Source organism: Xiphophorus couchianus, chromosome 1, assembly GCF_001444195.1.
Source record: "Xiphophorus couchianus chromosome 1, X_couchianus-1.0, whole genome shotgun sequence".
Taxonomy (NCBI): domain Eukaryota; kingdom Metazoa; phylum Chordata; class Actinopteri; order Cyprinodontiformes; family Poeciliidae; genus Xiphophorus; species Xiphophorus couchianus.
Window position 1 is genome coordinate 11,867,888 of NC_040228.1, and position 18,267 is coordinate 11,886,154.

Consider the following 18,267-nt stretch of genomic DNA (forward strand, 5'->3'; position numbering starts at 1 on the left):
TTATTTATATATTCCATGAGTTTAGCCACCTTTAAATTCCTCCATAAGAGATGCTATTTGCTTGGTGAAGATATTTTTGTGGGAGTTTTTAAATCTTTTGTAACTACTTTTGGCATCAAAAGCACATTTTTTTGACAGCTTTGGACATATTTAACACCTGGAAATACTTTTCTGAAAATATATCCTGGTGTTTTGCAACAATAGCAACATAGGTATAACTCACCGCCAATTTATTCTAAGCCAAATTGCCCCAGAGAATAAGATAAATGCAGTGTTCTTGTCATATTCATTTCTACAGTATAACATGGATTTTAAGAAAAGTAACTACTTGGATGTTAGGGTTTTAAGTTGCTTTTTACAGCTGCTGAAACATATTTTAACTTAAAACTTGCTTATGCACAGTTTAATTCTCAGCCCTTCCTTTTTCACCTGCTCCTCACCCCTTTTTACCAGCCAGACTTTTGCAGACTGGTCAAATGCTGAAATATTTAAAAAGTTAAATAAGACAATGTTTGCTTATCTCGGGTTTGTCAGCAAAATGCTGCTTAAAAGCAAGACTTTGAAACGGCGAAGGAGGAGAGGGATTTCCCGAAGAGCATACCTCCAGACACACTTGTCACAATTCCCCTCTCTGTGAACCCAAAGATGTTTAATATTAATGAGATCTTCATGGCCAAAGTTGTTACCATCCACCTCCCTGGGGTGTAAACGCAGTGTGTGGCACCCTGAGAAAACCTCAGACCTCCCCTGGTGTGTCTGCACAGCGTCCTGCCCTCGTAGTCTCAGTTCCTTTAAAAATTTATCCAGAGCTGACGCGAGCTCCCAGCGTGTGCGGGCATGTTATCGATTTCCTCCCACCAGGCAATTTCCAGGGCACTTGGCCTAAATATCAGCTCCAATCACATCGAATGGAAGGGATTGATTGTGCTCAGATTTAAGCTGTGTTTTTGTTGCGCCGTCTGACATGATGACATGAGCAGAAGAAACGCAGCAAGCAGGGCCGTTCTGCTGGATACGGCTAATGGCCTGATGATTGTTCTGAAAGCTGACCTCCAAAATAGTCAACTTTACATGTCCTCAAAATAGATGTAATTGAGAGAAATAGAAGGAGAGCATGGGGAGGGACAGAGGGGAATTAATCATGTTGCTTAGAGGATTTAACATTGTGCAGAGAAAGCAACTTTAAACCGGATGAGGGCATAATCCCTGACAATACAGGGATCATCTCTTTAAATGACCTTTATGTTGCCTCAAGGCCCGACGAGCTTTTAACGTCTCTGTACCATGTTGACTTATAACAAGAATGTCAATCAGGTGATGGGTGAGCTAAACAGCTGTTTTAAAGGAAACTAAAGGAGGCTTTGAGGTGTTTTTAGGATATAAAAAAGATTCAGGGGAAAGAAAAGCTGCAAAGCTTCATTCAGACAATGAATAGCTAGAACCTAAGGAGCTAAATCTATCATTCTAGTTGTGCGTCTCTTTGTAAAGCCAGTGAGAGTTTAGCCGCATTTATGGCCAAAAAAAATGAATGCATTGTTTTGCTCTACAAATATGTGTTTTGTTTTTTTAATCATATACTGCACAACATCTTTTTAAAACTTAAGTGTGAATAGGTGTGTTCTGCATTTTGATGAGTTATTTTTGCTGTTACTGATACTGCTATGAATATAAAAATAATTGTATCATACTAAAATAGTGTCGTAATAGAGATGTAAATATTTTAGGCACAAGTGGAAACGATTGTCAGTTTTTTATTTTAACCTCTGGTGTAAAACCGAAAAACCATTGTATTTGTACTAAAGATTACTAAACAGAAAAACATTACATACTGCTCCCTTCTGAATGAATATATTGTTAGTGATAAAAGAGAATACTACCAAGATGTGCAGCAACAAAGTACATAAACTCACTCGTCTGCTGTCACACACATATGTACTGGAGTGATATACCATGTTTAATCCACTGTAATAAATATTATGTAGGCAAACCCTGAAGCTACAACAACTTTAATTCATTTGGACAGGATGTCTACAAGGTCTTTGAGTGTGTTGATAAGATTTTGTGGCCATTCTTTCACAAGTAGCTGTAGTTTGTAGTCTAATTGACCCTACAGGTCTTCTACCAGTCAGGCCAGGCAACTTCTTCCACACCAACCTCACTCATCCAAGATGGACTGGCAGGCATCACACAAACTTTCCTTCTCTTAGCAAAGGAAAGAAAAACATGTTCAGTTGGGTTTTAAACAATTGGAGCCATGCATAGGATCTGGCATGACAAAATTAAAAAGACAGCCTGACTGTAGTTTGCGGAGTAAAAAACCTCTCTACATAACTAACCTTGTTCTTTTAGGTTTGAACTAAAGAGTTTTTCCTGTTTGCTCTTATCTGTCCGTATTAATTAGGGATTGCAAGGCTTATGTCCAGTATTTAAATACATTGCTTTCTGCTCTTTGAACTTTTATCTATTTTATCATGCTACAAACATAATCTTCGATCAGCTCTGCCCATCGTACCACAGAGTCTGGACATATTCCCCTCGCTGCTGAAGAAAACGCTTCCTTAAGCATGATGCTGCCACCACTGAGTTTCACAGTGGGCGTTTGTTCAGTGTGATAGTACACTCTTAGTTTTTTCCTCACACATTTAATTTTGCATGTCGGCCAAAAAGTTCAATTTTGATCTCATTTGCCCTAATGTGTGATTTTTGCCTCTCTGAATAAATGTACTCAAAATGAAGAACGGATGAAATTATTCGGAGGCTTCTCAAACATCATTTCTAGGGGCACTGATAAACCTGGAGGGCACTATAAATGCAGTTTGCTTTATAAGTATGTCTGGCATGTGCTTCTAAAAGCCAAGTAGCCTCTTTCTGAAATATCAAAATAAGTTGATGTGATTTACTTAAAAGCAGTCTTGTACTTCTAAATAGTCCTTGAAATTAAAAGTTATCTGGTGAATCCAGGCGACACATAAATGAGCCTCTCACCAGTGAAGCATTGCAGCTGGTGTCCTTTCACTGATTTCCTTTTTTGTGTTTAATTCAGTCTCATGAATGGCCTCAATGTGGTTTGAATAATACGCCACACCGTAACATCAAACTTTACCTCCACATAAAGCAGAGATGTGAGACAAAATATGTAACTGGATCATTATATTGTGTAAGAGCAATTTTTTTTTGTCCATAATCTTACTTTATTTGTTTGACACAGGTTGGTAGAGAAGGATATTTTTGTTCGCAATATGTGAAAAGAGCTTTGAACATGAACCTGAACGCTTTGTATATGTGAACAAGAGGCAATTTGAAAAGAAATCCATTAAATAGCGAAAAGATAAAACACAGTATCTGATTCATCCTGCCACACTCTGCACAATAAAGTCAGAAAAACAGAATCCTTCCCATCCAGAAGGATTCTAAGTAGGATTCTGAAAAAGTGCTGCAAAATCACAGTTGGTAAGGTAAAAAAAGTCAAAGTCTTGTTCATCATTTAACTTTGACAAGTTCCCTTAACATTTCATTTAATCACACTTGAATTCAGTTTTGGGACGTGCAACTAAACAAAATAAAGTGTGGATCAAAATCTGGAGGAAATGGCATTTAACTGACTTTGAAGGCAGTTGGGCTGTTAGTTCCAGACAGACCGGTCTGAGTATTAAAATTTTTATGCACAACCATGACTTTTCAGTGAGAGGCCGTTGTTTTGACAGAAATAGCTCCTGTATGCCTGCCTAATCGAACCAAAAAAGTTATTTGAGCATAAAGAAGTTGCTCAAATAGCCACTTATTCCAACCAGCTAAGCTATTCAGAATACATTGTGTGAATGGTCAAGTGGAATTTCAAAGCAGGTGGTCAATGGCAGTAGAAAGCTACACAGGCTAAAGTAAGCTCAATTTTACCAAACCTGGACAATAAGAGATTTATAAAACAATGTTATCAGTCAGTATGATCCCCAAAGTTTTGAGGAACATTCTGAAACTTTGTTGAATGTAAGCAAATACGAATTAAGTTCATCTTGAAGACAGATTAGGTTCAACACGCAGCAAGAAATGTGTACTCAGTAAAGTGGCTGGTAGATCTATGCACATCCTTTTATTCACAAGCTGATATAATGAAATTGAAAAAGTATGCTTTGGCTTGTAGAAATAACTTTATTTTTGAGTTCACATTTTCTTCATATTTTTGTGTCCTGTTTGTTAAAAATGCAATATTTGGACTGTAGAAAATTGCACATTGTGCATATTAATGATCTAATTTCAAATGTTCAGGAAGGACAAAGAAAAGGGATGAAAAGGAAGGGAAAGAGGAGCATTTGTGGCAATACAAACACACATTCTGTATAAAAATACAAAAATGTTAACATTTTTATTTATTTCTTTTTTACTTTACTGAAAACCTTTTATGACCCCTTCTTTTTCCAAGACATTATAAAGTTGTAAAAAAAAAAGTTTAATATAGGCCGGTTGGTATAAAAGCAATATTGTCAATGTCAAAATTAAACGACTATAATATAATATAGCTCATTTTTTCCTTTTACAATATGTACATAATCATATGTGACATCCCACCTATGTTTACACCAGAAATATCCACTTTATTTAAAACACAACATGGACAAAAACTCTCCCAACAGTAAAACAGTTAATACCTGAGTATAATTTATTCTACCATGTTTTGTCAATCAGACTAGGTTTAAAGTAGTACAAGCAGAAATGAAAATGTTTTCGTCCCAGGAACTGACGGAGACTGTTTGATGGTGGATCCTGGCTTTACGCCGTGGCAGTGCTGGGTCCGCTGGCTCCGCTGGGCTCACTGATGGAATCCCGGTACCTGGCTCCGGCATATTCTCCGATAAATGAGCCATCCTCGCTGAATTCTCCGTCTCCATCGGAGTAATCGGCCAAACTATCTCTGCTGATTCTGTCCTCAATCGTGTCGTCTGTGGAACCCAAGATAGGTTTCTTCAGTCGTTTTTCATCGCTGCCACTGTCACCGGTAACAAAAGAAGGCGCGTCGGGGTCAGTGTCGCATTGAAAAAGCCAGAACATCTCAAATCAAGCTTATAATGACAAAAAAAAAAAAAAAATCTCCTGTTTTTGACATAATCTTAGGCACTATTCTTATTTATTGGCACCTTTGCTAAAAATTTGAAGAACAAAAGTTCTTAGAATAAATTAATCTTTTATGACAATAGTGTAATCTCTCATTGTACAATATATTTAAATTTAAATGCATTTAAATTAAAATTGCACAGTGGGAAAAAAAATTGTAAAGAATCCTGTATAATAAGTGACATAACTAACAACTCCAAGAAAAGGAAAAAAAGAAAAGAAAAAGCTAACACAGTATTGTCAGCAGTGGTGTCAATCTGTGTATCAATGACGATTTTGGTCAACAACTTTTAAAGCACTGAATAAATGTACTCAACTTAAAGGTTGAATAAGAAAATGATTCAATGTGAGATTATGCCACAGCAAACTTATGTTAAGCCTTTTCACACATCTCTACCAGGGGTTTCATTAAATATGGAAACTAGACGGAGAAACCAAAGAAAACATTTTGCATTAGCAGCACCGAATGCGAAGCCACACCAGCCCACTAACGAACAACAAAATACAGTATATAACTACATGCAGAAGGCAGAGGAAGACGCACAGCAGGAAGGAAAGCACGCAGGGGGGCAGGGAGAGCTCTCTACAATCACTTCACTAATTGCTAATTGCCAAAGCTCCAAGACCAAAGGCAATTTCAAATCTCTTTAGAGTCAGCGATGGAAACTGCCAGACTGCAGTGAGAAAGATGCCAAGTGGAAGGTTTGTGTCTGTGGTGGAGGAGAAGACGACTGAGTTAGTGGAAGGCAGAAGAGGTGGGGGGGGGGAGAGGAAGTGGTGCGTATGCAATCCCAGACAAACAGCCTGTCATTCCTGGTATTCCCGGGGGCTCGTGCGCAAACTGAGGAGATTAGATGCCAATTTAACGCAGGGCGAGTGGCCGACTCGCAGGTGTTTGTCTTTAAAACACAGGGTCACCTCAAACCACTGACATTCTTCCTTCTTTGCCTAAACTATCAATTTTAGTAACACCTCTCTTCCACTTTGATTTTGTATTCACAACACAAAGCCCTGACACTCACAAAATCTTTGGTGTTTCATACATGATAGTGCTTACTGAAGCATATTGCGGTTGACACCTGAGTCGAAGAGAAGCACAAAATTGCGAGCGGGGATTCAAGCACAAGAGCCGAGCCGAAGACAAAGATTATACTTTGAGTCTCCTTCCCAGTGACTTTTAATAACCAATCTTATCTTGGTCACTTTGCGAAGTCGTTTATGATGCAAGCCACATAAGGTCCACATTACAACCTTCTTTTTCCCAGGCTTTTCCTTATCGAACCTTCTTTCTCTGACGTCTCCAGAGCGCTGAAGATAAGTGGCTGTTATCTAAGAGCGAAGAAATGCCACTGCCGCAGCCGCCCGCCCACAGTGACTTTGAATACTGCGATAAAATGGGGCTGAGAGCAGCTGAGCCCCAGCTTACTCAGAGCCTCTATTTGGTGTATCCTGCTCCTGTTTCAGTACAAAAGTTGTTTCACAAACAGCAAAAAGGGAGGCACCAGATTAACATTGCAAGACATAAAGTAATCCTTTATGTCTTGCCTGTGATAAATATCGACCCGATTTGGATTCATGGAGACGTTCAGATGCATTTTCTTTGTCTTGCGTTTAAATTTTTTTGATTAAAGTTGTACATAGAAAGCATCAAGAAAAACATTTCTGCACATGTGCTACTTTTTTTCCTCCACCTAATTGCACATTAAGTAGAAAAACATTTATTCAAAGGTGAGGGTAAAAAAACAAACAAATTATATGAGTCGAATAACCTGGCACAACCGTGACACCTGCTGTTCTCGCAGAGGACGGAGGGACAAAAGGCATAGATGGCGGTCTCAAAAGAGAAAGCATCAGAAGCATAATTACCACTTGTCAGCTCCCCCAGACACATGGGATACCAGTGGGTGGTCTATTGCCTTCAGAGATTCAAAGGGCATACGAGAGCCCTGAAACTAGCTCTGAAGGCAGCCAAACAACATCACAGAAAAGCTAAGGGCACTCTGGGGGGACGGGACTGCAAACAGCCTCATGAAACCAACCATGAGGAGCATTCCAAACAGTTAGAACATTTTAGTTAGAAAAAGTTGCAAACATCTGCACACAGTCACGAACAAATGCTGTTCAACAAAATGCTTTTGTGTGTTGAGCGTGTAGAGGCTCGTTTTCGTGCAATATCACACTTCGAGATTGTTATTATTGTTTTCGCATTTAAAATTGCTTATTAATGCAAGTTTATTTAGAGTATGAAAGTGTTATCTTATTTCAATATTAGTAAGGCACTAGGCATTTAATTGATTTTGAATCAGGTAAATTTAGTCACATTTGTTCTCATCTAATTCTGAACAACTTCTCATGAATGCTATTGTGAACAAGAGTGTGAGCTAAAAAAAAAAAAAAATCATCAGTCAAAATCATATTAGCGTCTCCTAACATATGGGTTTTGAGCACAGTGAAAAAGTGATTAAGAAGTCTGACTCATTTCAGATGATTCTCCATAAGTTCCTGGTATTAATTTGCTCTGGTTCCAATCAGTATTTGCAGGTGCACATGCTAATATGCACTCAGGGGGTTCTGAGAGTTGAAGCAAACTTGCTTTTATTAGAAACACATTTGCAGTCCACAAAATTGAGAATGTATTGCTTCTAACTGAGAGCCAAAACTCTTCAGCAGAATAAAAAATAGGCAGATTTTACCCCTTAAATCAATCATTCTTGACACATGACAGTGGATTAAATGTGATACACAAAGAGTACTAACAGTTTTGACCAACTGTGTTTTTTTCCGGAAGTGAGACAATAATTGCTCTGGGTAGTCAAACTGAACTAACTCAGTGTCAGTTAGCCAGATACCGAGTTAGTATCAGACTAAATATTTAAAAAGATTTATTTTAAAATATTTTCTCCTTATGCATGTATTGAACTCAGACAGACAGATAGACACTTTTTTAACATTGTTTTGTCATCTTTTGAGAAATGCATTTTTTATTTCAGAAGCAAACACTTAGGTAAAATAAAAATTTCACATCTATACATGTTAGTGGTATGAATGCCTTTGAGCTTGACTGCATCTATACTGAAGCTATTCTGTGATTTTAAGTTAATACCATCCTGTGCAAAAACTATATTGAAATAGTATGAATAATAATAAATAAATAAATAAATAAAGGCAGTTTTCATATTCTCTAATAGAAATGTGGAGTTATTATCTTTTTTTATACCTTCTGATCAAACAGATCTGGTTTGCAATGTTTGAATTATCGCAGTAATCTTTTCAACTACTAAAAAAATTAAAAAAAAAATCAGTTTCTGTCAAATGACATACATTTTTTATATACCAGCAGCAGAAACAATTTGACTAATTGTTTAAGGACCGCTGCACATCTGTAGGCTCATTTAAAAATGTAAAATACTGTATGCTCCCACATTGAGCCACCGGTACAAGGAGCTTTTAAAAATTAACTAATTGGAAAAACTAACTTACACTGAACAGGATGACAATGAAGGATTTATCAAGATATGGAAACCAATAGTGGACACAATCGACCCCACAAGCCTGAATTTATGACATGGTGCTTTTGTTTTATGTCTGATTAATTTTGCTGTGTGTTTACCTGTTTGGTTGAAATTGTTCATGTTATAAGGGGAAAAAAGAAAAAGAAAAGTCAGTGTTTCTATATATATGCTGTAACTAAGAACCTCGAAAAAATGCCAAATACACACACACACACGCCTACTAACATTAAAATAGCCTACAAGCATTACGCAGGTCACAAAGTCTGAAAAGCATGAACACGCACACAACCCAAATCTAACTACTGAGTGAAAACACATAATTCCAGCTAAAAGGGAACAAAGCTTAAGCTGAGGGTTATCCACTACTCTTAAGCACACTTTGTGATTACCTAGCCCATTAAATGATGCGTGCACTGGCTTTCAGGTTGATCCTGGTAAACGTCATGAGTGCGAGGTTTGCTTTTAGGACGGGAAGGGGAAAAGAGCATATCTGTAATTTGTGAGTACTTCTTTATCATATTCACATTTGAGGTTATTTAAAGCTGCCAAGTGTTGCCAGAACATAAAGCAATATCAATGAGATTAATTAACTTCATGAAGCTCACCTGTATTCATAGGCGTCGTCATTCATTGCCTGTGACTCTGCATCAGGAAAGAGATCTTCCTTCTCTTTTACTGAAAGAGGGAAGGAAAACAGACAGTTGCTGTTTCACTTTTAGAATTGGAGTGAATGATGTTCATAATTAGTGCTACACACATACAAGATACTCTAAAATGTATGCAGAACATTGTGCATTTTTAACATTTTGCTATGAGAAACAAAATAAATGTAGTTCTTGGGTTACACTTGGAGTCAGACCAGACATGTTTTTAACTGTTCAAAGATCTACTGACACGTGTCCACATTACATCAAGTCAACATGTAGAGCATCTCTTTAGCATGTGTGCACCACGTGTTGTCTGCCCCTTGGGAAAACACCCTCTGAAAATAACAGTTGCTTTTGAGGCAGACAAAAGAAGGGATTTTTTGTGAAAAGAGCTAGATGGACAAAGGGGCAAACCAACGAAGCTGATGAAATATTCAGTGCTTCTTGTCAAACACTACTTCAGGCAAAGAAGCATAGTGGCGGTAGTGGGGAAGAAGTAGGGAACGAAGGTTAGAATGTGAAAGAGACAGTTTATAGGGACAAAACGCTGTGAGATGGAAACTGGCTTTGATACAGAGCAGGAAAAAGGGTACAAGGAAAGAGCCACAGAAGATTGCATAGGTGAGGGTTAGGGAGTAGGGGAACAAAGACTGCTCATTCTCACTTCCCATGCTGGACAAAAAATGCAATAATTTTTGTCAAGCAGAACTAACAAGGATCGTGCAAACTTCCAGTGTTCAATTTACAAGTAAATTACGGCAGATGCATGTAGATGATCCTGGGCTTGGAACTGCTGGGTCAAAGGGTGACACACTAACAGTGCCTTGTAAATGCATTAAAATCTCTTGATTTTTAAAAATTTTATCACCTAACAACTACAAACATCTGTATATTTTTGTGTTATTTACTACTACTCGATAATTGTTGAGTGGAGGAAAATGGCATGTGTTTTAAATGTTTTAATAAAATCAGAAAAGTGTAATTTTTCTAACTCTTGCCACATACGCTGAACTAGAGTAAGGCTATTATTTATTTCCTGCTTTAAACTTCTTCATCACTTTACAGAACATATTGAGATTAAATTACAAACAGACTGATTAGGTCACTTCTTAAGGCAACTGGTTGCACTAGGAACAAATAGAAGGAAATGAATACCAATGCCATACCTTTGAAATGTTTTTGTAAAGTATTTTGAAAACAATTTAATCTATTTTTTTTTCTATTTCATAATTTTGGAAGTTTGTGTTAGTAAAGTGATAAAAGGTAAAATAAAAAAATTAATTAAAAAAAACAAAAACAACTTCAATGGCGTGTTAATATTTTTCCAAGGCACTGAATAGCAAGCATTTCCAAACAGGGCTGGAGAAGGACTAAAGCAGACTGGAATTTCTTTCTGCAGAATTTTTGATTTACTTTCCTGAGCAAAATGATGAGGGGATCCTTTTCTGATCAAGGGTAACTGACCTTGATCAGTTGCATACCTGCATATTTGCCACCCTTGGTTTTCATCACAAAGCACACGATCACTGCCAGAAGCGTGAGTAATGCCACCGCACACAGAGTCCCGATGAACCAGCGCTGAGTTGAAGTGCTGGCTTCCGTTCCGACTTTTTCTGCTAGCAAAAAGAACAAAGAGATACAAAGATCAACAATCTTTCAATCCCACTGATTTGTCTGAATAATTCTCAAACAACTTTATCTTTAAGCATAAGTGTGGCTCACTTGGGTTTGCGAGGATACTTTCACACTGCATTAAACTCACATTCCCTTCCTCTATATTATGCTGTCACTTCTGATAGAATATTAAGCAGTAAAAAGGCAAAACAAACACGTATGCCTGAACAAAATCAACCACCGCATTACATTCACTGGAGTCAATGAGCCGCAGAGTCAGTTTGCCATTTAAGTGTAGAAAGCATCTGATCTACTGACAACAACTTTTTTTGTAACTAAACAGTTCATACAGCTGCAAAATACTCCTCTTTACTCTGCCTGTGATTATTTATGAATCTCCCTCCAATCCACCGATATCCTATGGACATGTGAGCTTTCATATATGAAGCAGCGATCACGAAACCACAGGAAATGTGGAGTGAAATGCAACTAGGGAAATGGTGACCACTAGGAATAAAATATACTAAATGTCAGATATCTTCCTTTCTAAAAAAACTGAGGCATGTGAGGCATTGATTTGAATTAGATATCTATTGGCCACCTCATTATTTGTGTCTCTAGTAGTCAAATATCTTTCTGTTTTAACTTGTAGAAAGTATTTTGTGTAATATATACATGCTGAGAAATAAACATGTACTCCTTTGATTTGCAGCTGAGTCTCGATTTAAAATGTTTTGTGAAAGAGGCTAATAATGCTTCTTTGTATTCCTCCCCTCTCCTTTGTCACTTGTTTTTTTAATGCCATCCTGGGTGGAAGTCTTTGTCAACAATGACTCCGCCTTAGTTTAAATATATCTAGACACATTTGGAAATAGCTATGGAAAGGAGTAAATTCAAAACATATACATATATTTAGTTGCTAAGTATACCTACATATGATATGCCATAAGCCTCCTATCAATGTTTACCAAAGGCTGGGACAGGAAAAGTAGCTTACAGTTATTCACATAAGCCAAATAAAGCTGCGAGTCGCCCTGCTTTTCTCGAGCAGACCAGCTGATTTTGGCAAAGGTGTCACTCACATAAGAGCTTATGTTGAACAGTGCCGAAACTGATAAAGCAAAGAAACAGGAGGAGGAATGGAAACGAGACAGGCGCAGAGAAAAGGAGAGAGATGGCAGGAAAAGAGGATTAGTGGAGAAAAACAGGATCCCCTATAGCTTGAAACCAGCGCATCTCGCAGAAACCCTTCAAGAAGACAGTTCAAAAGCTAAGTCTAGCCCTCAAACGTAATTGAGAAAAGATGGATTTGCACTCATGAAGAGCAGATTTACAGATCAGAAGAGTGCATCGCATCTGGTCTTCACCCTGCATTTCCTGACACAGCTCACCAAGGACAGATATGAGATCAGGTTGAAATTACTCTGTGTCTATCAAAAAGGCAATCATATGAACATCGGTGGGAGATCGCAAGTTTTCTGACTATCAGAAAACGAGTAAAATTGTTCACAATAGATCACTGCAATGGAAATGAAGCCTCAAATTTCTACTGCAATACTGCAAGGCAGCACACTCAACAAGGGAGCACTAGAAGCTGTATGAAGTCAGAGTTGTTACAGCAGAGTCTGATCAGGAAATCATGATCTCTTATATCATGTCACAACTATTGCTGTGGGTCCCAACCTTTGTGTTGCTTTTTTCCTGACAGTTGGAAACAGGAGTTCATCTCTGAGATTTTATTAGTACAGCCTTAAAGGACAAGCTGTTGCTCAGGCTATGACCGGCTCTACACTACAAGAACAGCACGCCTACATCCTGGTCTATCTCTATACCAGCATATGTCTATGTGGACTAGCTACATCGGCTGCAGGCGGTGGTACATACTGTTCAGAACAGGAACCACAGCTGGAGCAACGGAAAAATCTTAAGGGGAAAAAAATGAAATACAGCAGAATAAAGCAGAAAGCTGGCTTCAAGGTTTTCAGAGCAGGCTGGCTCAGCCACACAGTCTGACACTGCTGTAGGAACAAAGCATTCTTACAAACACCAGCAGGAGCAATCTGTGTTTTAGTGACTTGTGGGAAGACAGACTTAAAGAAGAAATTAATAGACAGTAGCAACTCAAATCAAAATAAAATGGTAATGCTAATTATTAAAAATAGTTTAGCCCAAGAGCTATTAAAAATATTTTTTCTTTGATCGAGAAGTTTGTTTCTGAACGAAAATGAGCCAGGAATCTCTCAAAAGACATTAAAAATATTTCAATATCTTAAAGCAGTTGAACCGTTCTTACAATTGCTGGTCAGCTTTTTGCATGTTTCCCCTGGTATGTTTGCTTAAGCATAAGATCTGCTTTATGTTTGGTGATGAGACAGGCAGTTGAAAGGCTTCAAAGCCACTGGACCAGTCAAAATGTATCATCGTTTCCAGTCAAAGAAAACATTTTAATAACATATACTAAAAGTTTATTTTAAACTTTGATTTTCCAGGCAGATTAATAATTTTGTCAATAACTTGCATGTTGAACCATTTAAATGAGAGCCCTTCTGTGGTGTACACATTGTATGAAAATTGTAAAGTACACAGCAGGTGGCTGATGACACTAAAGTTTGTCTCATTCACAGCTTATGATTTGATGAAATAAATTAAATGGTACTTTCAGTCACATTTAACCCTCTGGTTACAAATTTTAAATATTTAGAGTGAAACAATCACATACTGAATCTTTAAGATATGGCTTGCAGTTTATTCAATTTGAAACAAGAGTTTTGTTTTGGTTTCTTAGCAGCAGAGTCACCTTTTATTCCTGTTGAACTCTCCAGGATGTTTTGAAAATAATACTCGTTTCTTTCATTTGGGCATAGGGGTAAAGAAAACACTTTAATAGCTGTGTTAAAACAACTAGGTGGTAATAACATTGTTAAAAACTGCATCAAAATTCAAAAGAAATGTTCAAATATAACAAGAACAGTTGAGACAAAACCATACAAATGTGAAAAAGATTGATAAAACTGGAAAAACGATGTAGGTTTTTAGCTCAGGAGACAAAAGTGTGACCTGAGCATCATCTTACAAAGCAATCTCTGGGTATCCAGTCTACATCATAAACAAAGCTTTTAAAAATGATTTTCTCACCATAAACTCTGTTTCCTTGCGGATGAGAAGTGCGAACAGAGAAAAAAAATATCCCCTTACAGAAGTAAGGGCTCATCCAGGATGCCATTCAAGCCACAGATATTTTATATCACAGATATTGGTCAGGAAAAAGAATTGGCACATCTGCATCTTTCCTGTTAATATTTTTAATTAACATTTTTTATGTCACTTGTCTTATGAATTGGACTGTCAAGCGTAAATATATCCTCAATCTGATCTGTCATTTTAATAAAACACACTGCTGTTTTTCACACCGACGCATGAATCATGTGCTGATTAATGTGAAGGGGAAATCAGGCCTTAACTAATGCAGTTACATTTTAACTTTTAGATTTAACGTCCTATATTTTTTATTTGTGAAAACTGATGTGTTTAAATGCTCCACCAGGAAGCAAGTTATTTTATCTGTTGAGAAGCAGGTTATTTTTCCTGTGACTTTCCAGGCATATGCTTCTCTGCGCTTTCTGTCTTCTGTTTTTTTTTTATTTTGCAGACTGCTGAATTTCTCTTGCTTTCATATCTCATGAGATTTTTCCCTTTGTTCCACGCCGGCTGTTAGAAATTCTCTCTCAGTTTTTTTCTGGGTTTTTTTTTGTTTGTTTCCTAGGTGTTTTCAAATGTTTCTATACTTTCATCTAATATTTGTGACATACCTTTTGTATCATAAAATTTGCAAAGGAAGACCTCTGCTTGTAAAGAAAGATTTTTATATCCAGATTATTTTTTTCAGATAAGGCCAGAAATGCCCATCCAGGAACTCCTCTCACTTGAAGAACACAGACACAATTTTAAAAAGAAGATCCCTCATTCATATGCATTCATTTTGTAACTGTGTCACATGTTCCTCCCATTTATGTGCCTGGATTCAGGGAGCCCCAGCCCCATCCTACTGGTATCCATAAATCTCTCCTCTGCATTGTGACTAACATACCCTGAGGACAACTCTTTCAAACAGAAGTATTTCATCTTCCCATCAAGCCTCTGCTCAACCACATTTACAAACAATGCATGCAGTGGCTCTCAGGCTGGACATCCACTAATGCAGTGGATGTCCAGCATCTCATCTACACATATTTACAAAAATATAAAATACTTTTTTTCTCTCCCTTGTTTTTGTTTACAGCTTACTAACATTTTCTCATGCTCTCTTTTTCTCCTTATACTTCCGCTCGCTCTGCAAGGTAATGGCTGGAAGACTCTGCACTGCTTTATTTATCAGTGACCATTACTCATTTCACAATTCAGAGAAAATCTATACAAATTACACCTCCTCTCGCCCACCACAGTCATTGGCTTGAGAGAATCCGTTCACCTGCAGGTCATGTGACTCACAATATTCAAGATAGCTTCCTGTGGATTTATCTGTGCACAGTGAAGCAACATTTCATGATTACCAATAACATAGAAGCGTGTCATAGAGGCATTCATTTAACCTACCTTCATGCATTTGAATAAACTACAATGTCCCCAAAAAGTTAATTTATTTCAATAATTACATTTTACAATTTTACATGTAAACAGACATATGTGCTTCTTTTCATTTTGATCATTAGTGTCAGCTAATACAAAAAACACAAATTCAATAAAAATAAGGGTTTAGTTATGGGAATGTTACTGTATAGAAATGTTAGGTTCTATGCTGTAATGACACAAATATTATTGGAAAATTGAGTTGAAGGAAAAATATAGTGGAAAATTTTGCCCAAACCAAGATAGCTAACTGCAACCTCTAGAGGATTGTGAAACAGAGTCTATTCATAAGTTTGAAAGAGATTCACAAAACATGAACTCAGTGCAGAAAGAGGCACTGAGTGAAACAAATTGCCTTGTTGATGACAATTGTAAGTAGTACTTATCAGTAAAATTGTTTCATCCATCTACGTGGACAACTCTTTTCTCCTTACATACATAAATGAAGTTCCTTTCACTTTGTGTGCAGATTATGTTTGCATATAGCTGTAAAGCTCCAAATTCAACTAGCCTGTTGATTGCAGCTATTTTCAAAGTCTTCTCTTTCTGTTTTGACCACCAAAGCACTCGCCTCCAGTCAGCAAAAACCGATGCAACAGTGAAACCTTGCTTTTAGCTGCTGCAGGGCAAAGCACCACTTTCATCACTGCATGGAGGTTATGGTATATTAAATAAACCAAAGATTTGTGTTTGCCACATTAAAAAAATAAAGATTTGTGTCAGGCCTGTGGATTCAACAGGGAAAACATGCTAAACATGCTAACATGCTAATAAAACACAATTTCTTTTTCTCTCACATTTTCCTGAAAGTCTTATCAAAGGAAAATTAAAGCCTTAGTTATTTGATGTGGGTAAAAAAAACAAGCAAATGGTTTTACTCTTTTTTTTCTTGTTTACTCAATGGCTGGTAGTAGAGTGTGTAGGCTGGGAGAAAGAGAATGGTGCAATCATTTTAGACAACGATTGCTAAATTTCCTGAAACTTTCCTTGACCTCAAGGCCAAATCTCAAATTCTAGTTCTAAGGACTGAACTGTTTCGATACTGTGGGTGGAAAGGGAAGAAACAATACCTGTAGAAAACCCAACCGTGCATATGGAGAGGAAAACTGATAAACTGCAGACCTTTTTACTGGGGGTCAGTAATACTAATCACCACATCACTTCACGCAGCATTTAACATGTTTTCTTCCACTATTGCCTTTGGCTAGCCTCATCTCAATCCCCATAAACACTGACCAGTTTCACTATCACTCTTGGAGAAAAGCATCACTACATCACAAAGATGGTGATACCAATGTTAGTTTTCCACCACATTTTTGCATGTAGAACAAAAAAAGTCAGACTTTTGTCTTATCTGAGTAAAGCACCTTCTTCAACATGGGTGTTTTATCTCTTAAATGATTTGCAGTGGGACACACTGCAAATGATATGTTTTCCTTTCAAATGTGTGTTAGAGCCAGGTCTAGGGAGAGTCAGACTAACAGTTATTCTCTTTTGCAAAATATCTAAAGTTGAGTCATTGTAGACAATATTTTCACGTCTTGCCACAAATTTCCAACTGGTCTGAGCTTGAATTTGTCTCAGTCGAAGAAAAGTAGCAAAATGTGCCATCACCATGTTTAACATTGGGAAGAGTGTGTTCAGTGTTTAGTGTTCCTTCTCTGCCACACATATTGTTTTGCATGTTGATCAGATTATTCAGTCTTAGGAAAATGTATATAATTACTACTAGAGAATAGTGTTTAGAAATCCATAAGCATGCCATACCTTTCAAATTTTCATTTCTTAAAGATTCTGACAAGATTTTGATTTTAAAAATGTATCTTTCTCCTCCCACTTCGCTCAAGGAGTATGGATATGTTTGTGCACCTCTACTCCAAACCCCAAAGGCTGAGTTTCCTTCCACCCAAACAAATGCAAACATTAACTCCAGTACATGCAGGGATTTTATCTACTCACCTGGAGGACTGTGATTTTCAGCCAGTTCTGCAGGCCCACAACCTGCTCGAGTGCACGCACTGAGGTAGAAGCGGAAGAGGTTGCCCCTGTCCGATCTCACAATCTGGTGTTGAGTGACGTCAGGCAAAGTGAGGTTCAGCTCAAAGGAATCAATCACCTCCAGCGAAGTCTTATTTACTGAAGAGGAGGCAAGAAAGATGTCAGGTCAGTTTAGATCACACGGTACCCAAGATGGACCACTGCCAAAAAAACTATCATTGGTGAGTCATGTTGTAATGGAACATAGCTATAATGGGGGTCAATGTTTGAGGGAGAAGGAAGATGAAGAGATGTCATACTGGATCATACATAAAGCGAATATGGGAGATACAAGTGGTGACAGGTAAGCCGAGGAGGAATACATTAAGACGAAAGGCAAGGAGATGAAAGGTGGAACTGGAGAGCTCAAGAGGACGGGGTTGTAAACAAGTGGAAATGAATAAAAAGAGGAAGATGCAATGAAAAGGATGGAATGAAAGAAATGCAAAATATATATATATTTTTTAAAACATTTAAAGGTAAGGTAAAATATTTGAAAACTGTTTAAACATGGAAAAACGAGAACAGATAAAAGGCAACAAAACACAGAGACAAGGGAAAGTGCGAAAAAGAAATTAGAAGGCCTGGCAATTACAAGTACAGTAGTGCAGCTTATCACTAAACATGCATTATACATCAAAGTAAAGCGTGTGTGCAGACTGGTGAAAGCAGCACTCTAATATCCTCCTGAAAGCCCCCCCAGTGATGTCACCGCTGTGCAAATG

General features: G+C 37.6%; 1 protein-coding gene across 6 annotated transcripts in view; it reads right to left on the reverse strand.

Moving 5' to 3' along the window:
- Positions 1-4,126: 4,126 nt before the first annotated feature.
- The window catches only part of chl1a (cell adhesion molecule L1-like a), a 60,635-nt gene continuing 46,494 nt past the window's right edge, over positions 4,127-18,267 (reverse strand). For 4 of the 6 annotated variants that reach the window (XM_028016301.1, XM_028016324.1, XM_028016293.1 and 1 more), the window contains 4 exons: positions 17,465-17,641; positions 10,747-10,881; positions 9,224-9,293; positions 4,127-4,981 (listed from right to left, as the gene is read on the reverse strand). In XM_028016301.1, the coding sequence (XP_027872102.1) occupies positions 4,765-4,981; positions 9,224-9,293; positions 10,747-10,881; positions 17,465-17,641 (599 nt within the window). In that variant the 3' untranslated portion in view covers positions 4,127-4,764. Of the gene's footprint in view, positions 4,982-9,007; positions 9,078-9,223; positions 9,294-10,746; positions 10,882-17,464; positions 17,642-18,267 lie in introns of all 6 variants that reach the window. The other 2 variants (XM_028016332.1, XM_028016315.1) reach the window with 2 other exon arrangements.